This window comes from Salvelinus namaycush, chromosome 37 (assembly GCF_016432855.1).
Source record: "Salvelinus namaycush isolate Seneca chromosome 37, SaNama_1.0, whole genome shotgun sequence".
NCBI lineage: Eukaryota > Metazoa > Chordata > Actinopteri > Salmoniformes > Salmonidae > Salvelinus > Salvelinus namaycush.
Window position 1 is genome coordinate 18,472,400 of NC_052343.1, and position 4,243 is coordinate 18,476,642.

Sequence of the window (4,243 nt, forward strand, 5' to 3'; positions counted from 1 at the left end):
GGTCTTATGATGAAAGGTCGGAGAGCAAAGTGTTACAGAGAATGTGATGAATGGCAGGAGGGAGGGAGTGATTTGGGGAGAGTCAGGGGAATGAGAAGCTTGGAGTACCTCCACAGAATCTACTGGTTGCTGCTTTCAGCATCCACAACAGCTAGCCTACGCTGACATTGCAGTCCTCAAGGACCACCGTGTTAGCTTATTGCCTTCTCTTCTGGCACTAATTTGATCAATCATTGGCTAAAGAGTCTACTTGCCTGCTTTTGCAGGTCTAAATCAATTTCTCATTAAAAGGTTGGTGGACAAAAAGCAACAGAGTGCAGTCCTGGAGGACTAGCTGAGGTTTGGCACCAAACAATGATTGAGAGAGAATATCAACTGCATACTGAGTTCACGAGGGCACAATTTTGATTTGTTTTCTGATGGAAAACAAATTGAATATACATTTTTATTGGGCACCTTTATCAGTGGAACAAATACACTGTTATGTGCTATGTTGTTTTGAGTGCTTTAAGTCTTTCACTACTGTAATGACCACTCCTTTTTTCTCTCTGAAGGAGATTCAAGACCTCTTGAAAAGGCAAGTGTTTATATTTCATTATTTAACTGATTATGACTCCATCTATTTCTCGTGTCACAAATCACTCCCTTCTCCTGATCGGCCATCATCTCTCATCTTGCATATTTGGCATCTCATTGTCTCTTTCTCTTTCTCTCAATCTCTCTCTCTCTCTCTCTCTCTCTCTCTCTGTATCCTCTCTTTGGCATCCCTTTTTTCTTCTCTCCACTCTCTCCCTCTCTCTCTCTCTCTGTATCCTCTCTTTGGCATCCCACTTTCTTTCTTCACTCTCTCTACCCTCTCTTTCTCACTCATTTCCCAATCCTTTCCTTTCACATTCTTTTCGGGTCCGTTTCTCATCCATCTTTGCACTCCTCTTCCCCTGCACCTCTCCCTCTCTCATCCCCCCCGCAGGTCCCAGGTGGCTTTCATACCCCCTCCACAGGTGGATGTGGAGGTGCGATCAGCACACTTTGTGGGGCCCATCCAGTACAGGATATGGAAACACATGAAGAGCTGCCTGTACCCAAGTAATGCACATCATATCATTCTGTGACATTAGAATTGTTATAGTATTGTTTGTTATACAATGTGTATAATGCTGAATTTAAGAGATTACGCCTTCTAGTGACGTAGTGCTAATGTACCAGTATATGTTTTTTTACATTCCTACTTTAAGGGATCCACTTACACATACAGCATACCATTAGACAATTCTAGATTACAACAACTCACCTGAGCCCCCCCTCCCCCTCCCAGATATCGCTGAAGTGACCTTTGACCCAGAGACAGCCCACCCCCTCCTCACCCTCTCCCCCAGCTGCACTTCTGTGTGGTTCGAGGAGGACAAAGTTATCCTCAAGGCCTCGGAGGAGGAGCAGCCACCCAACCCCCGCTGCTTCCACTACTACTACAGTGTCATGGGCCGAGAAGGCTTCATCACCGGACGCCATTACTGGGAGGTGGAGGTGGGCCGCAAGACAGCGTGGCGGCTGGGTGTGGCCAGGGAGGACGTCCACAGGGGGGAGATGGACTCCAGTGGGACCAGTAGCGGTCTCTGGACCCTATCCCTGAAGGGAGGGGCCATCTTGGCCTGTACAGACCCCAAACCCACCAAGGTCCCGGTGTCCATCAGGCCCGTCCGGATCGGAGTGTTCTTAGACTGTGAGAAGGAGGAAGTAGCGTTCTATAACGCTGTTACCATGACGCCACTGTACACATTCTCCATGGAAACGGTGTTCGTTCCACTGATCCCCTTCTATAACCCGTGTGACACAGATGATGGGAGGAACCTGGGTCCCCTAAACCTCTTCAGCCCCTCTATATGAGAGTACAGAGAACCAAGGAGAACCAAGGTTGTACTGGAGTATATTTCCTTTGGGGATGCGGTGGAAGGATAGATAGAATTTGGAAATAGTTTGTTTTATACAGTGTATGTTTCAGGTATAATTTCATAGCTGGCTGGAAGCATGATGTAAATTGTATCAGTAAAAAAATCCAATGAGTTTATGATATGCATTTACACTTACCAGGGGAGGCTGGTGTGAGGAGCTATAGGAGGACGGGCTAATTGCAGTGGAATGGAATCAATGGAATGGAGTCAACGAGGTTTCCATATGTTTGATGTGTTTGATACTGTTCAAATGATTCCATTCCACCCAATACAATGAGCCCATCCTCCCACATGCCTCCACTGACATGTACCTAACCAGTTCTATGGTATAGCACTATCAATTCATGTTTATGCCATTGCGTTCAGTTGTTTGCATTGTGGTTTAAATATTTACATTTTATTGGCATTAAATACACAAATAAATAGGTAAACAAATTAACACAAAACCTTGGTCTGTGCTTATAACACCAGAATGTGATATTTTTGTCATATTGTCACATAATAGGTTATGAATGTAGAAAAACCACACTAAGGTATCTAAAACAAGTCCCAAAAATGAGCAAAGGCCAAATGCCAGTATCCTAGTGGGGGTAGATATCCCGGGGCTTCAGGACTTAACAGGAGGGATTAACTGCACAATGATGTTACCTTTGGCCCATCTATAAATACTGTGGTCATGCATCCACAGCTGTGACACTTTGTCTGCAGTCCAAATGTCACCCTATTCCCTATATAGTGCACTACTTCTAACCAGGGCCCATGGGCCCTTTAAAAAGTAGTGCACTAAATAGGGGTTAAGGTGCCATTTATGACGTATCTATTGTGGCATGGGTATGGGAGCAATGTAGGGGAGGGGGGCGGGAAGAGGGGGTAGGACACACAGGGTGACACTGTGGGAAAACAACTAAATGTGTGTGACATTGAGTAAGATGACTGACGTGAGGTAGCATGACAACACCGTCACATTTACAGAGACCAATACTTCCTCAGTGAGCGTGGCCATTAGTATGATATCTTACACTATGCACGGTGTGCCAGATAGACAGCTAGGAGAAAAGTGCTCCACGAAATGAGATCGTAAAATCTAAGTGCACACACGTTATGGCCTGCCTACCTACCCGAATAACATTATGACAAATTCAAAGCTTTGGAAAAGTACAGAATCAATGACAAGGAAAGGACACTAGATGTTTTTCTCATAATCTTTAGTTTATTCTTCGTATATTTTTTTAGACATGAAATAAAGAAAATAACACCTTTCCTTTACAAAACGCCTGTGTGTCGTGAAAAAAGGGAGGAGATCAACAGACTGCAGGACGCTACACACGCCATCACAGCAGAAGGAGTAAACAGACAGAATCAGGGCAGAGAGAGATCGCTCACATAGTGTAAGGAACGTAAATGAGAACACTGGAGTGAATTTGGGGGGGGGGTCTGTCCCAGCCAGGGGGGAATTGAACCCACAACCTTCTGGTCCCAAGACCCAGACACTAACCAACCATCCCAAATAGAATTGACTCACTAGGAGGTGCTGGTAATGTGGTTACCAAGGGTAGGTTTGTTACATTACCCCCTCTTTTGGGAAGCGCTATAATACAGTAGTGGTATAAAACATGTGAAATTCATCCACATGCACATCTCAGTTCCACTTCAGGAGGGCTAGATCTCAAATACTGTTTGAGGCTTTGGCATCCATTTTGAATTCAACCTGCTGTTTACATACAAACAGTGCCACTGAATTCCTAAGATGTACAGCAGTTACTGTCTCACCAAGTTACACAATACACTTCAATATGATGTTATTCATCTCATGCTAATGCACATTCAAATAAACCCTGACAACCAAATACCAAGCAACTAGGTAATTTATCACTCTTCCAATCATGACTGAGTGTCTGAGTGCTTTATATTAAACACTTCCTGTCCTGACTACAATATTCTGTATCTCCTGACTGTGTTGTGTCTCTATATACAGTACAGTAGACCTATAAGGTCGTCAGGTCTGCATATAGTACTTTACCGCTGTTTAGTCTGACACCACCCTACATCATATAAACCAAACGGTGCCTCTTGGAGTGTATTTATAGAATATAGGCTGACTAGCCATTGAATATTTGATTTCATATTTGAGGCACTAAATCAAAGATGAGAGTCATCCCGTGTAGAGCACCTCAGAGGTGCAGGTTTGTGTGATGTTAACCACATACTGACTCTGGACAAACACAGACCGGTTTCTAAACAAATGTCAGATGATAAGCAGATCATTGAGGACAATAATTTCTAAGCATGGATAT

General features: G+C 44.0%; 1 protein-coding gene across 1 annotated transcript; it reads left to right on the forward strand.

Moving 5' to 3' along the window:
* The first annotated feature begins 843 nt into the window (after positions 1-843).
* Positions 844-2,364, forward strand: LOC120031523 (E3 ubiquitin-protein ligase TRIM69-like). Its single transcript, XM_038977312.1, has 2 exons — positions 844-1,086; positions 1,316-2,364. The coding sequence occupies exons 1-2, from the start codon at positions 1,065-1,067 to the stop codon at positions 1,882-1,884; spliced, it is 591 nt and encodes a 196-aa protein (XP_038833240.1). The 5' UTR covers positions 844-1,064; the 3' UTR covers positions 1,885-2,364.
* Positions 2,365-4,243: the final 1,879 nt, after the last annotated feature.

Coding starts and splice junctions, on each gene's coding strand:
- LOC120031523 (XM_038977312.1), top strand. CDS start 1,065: ATGAAGAGCTGCCTGTACCCAA. Junction 1,087..1,315: donor GAAGAGCTGCCTGTACCCAA/GTAATGCACATC, acceptor TCCCCCTCCCAG/ATATCGCTGAAGTGACCTTT.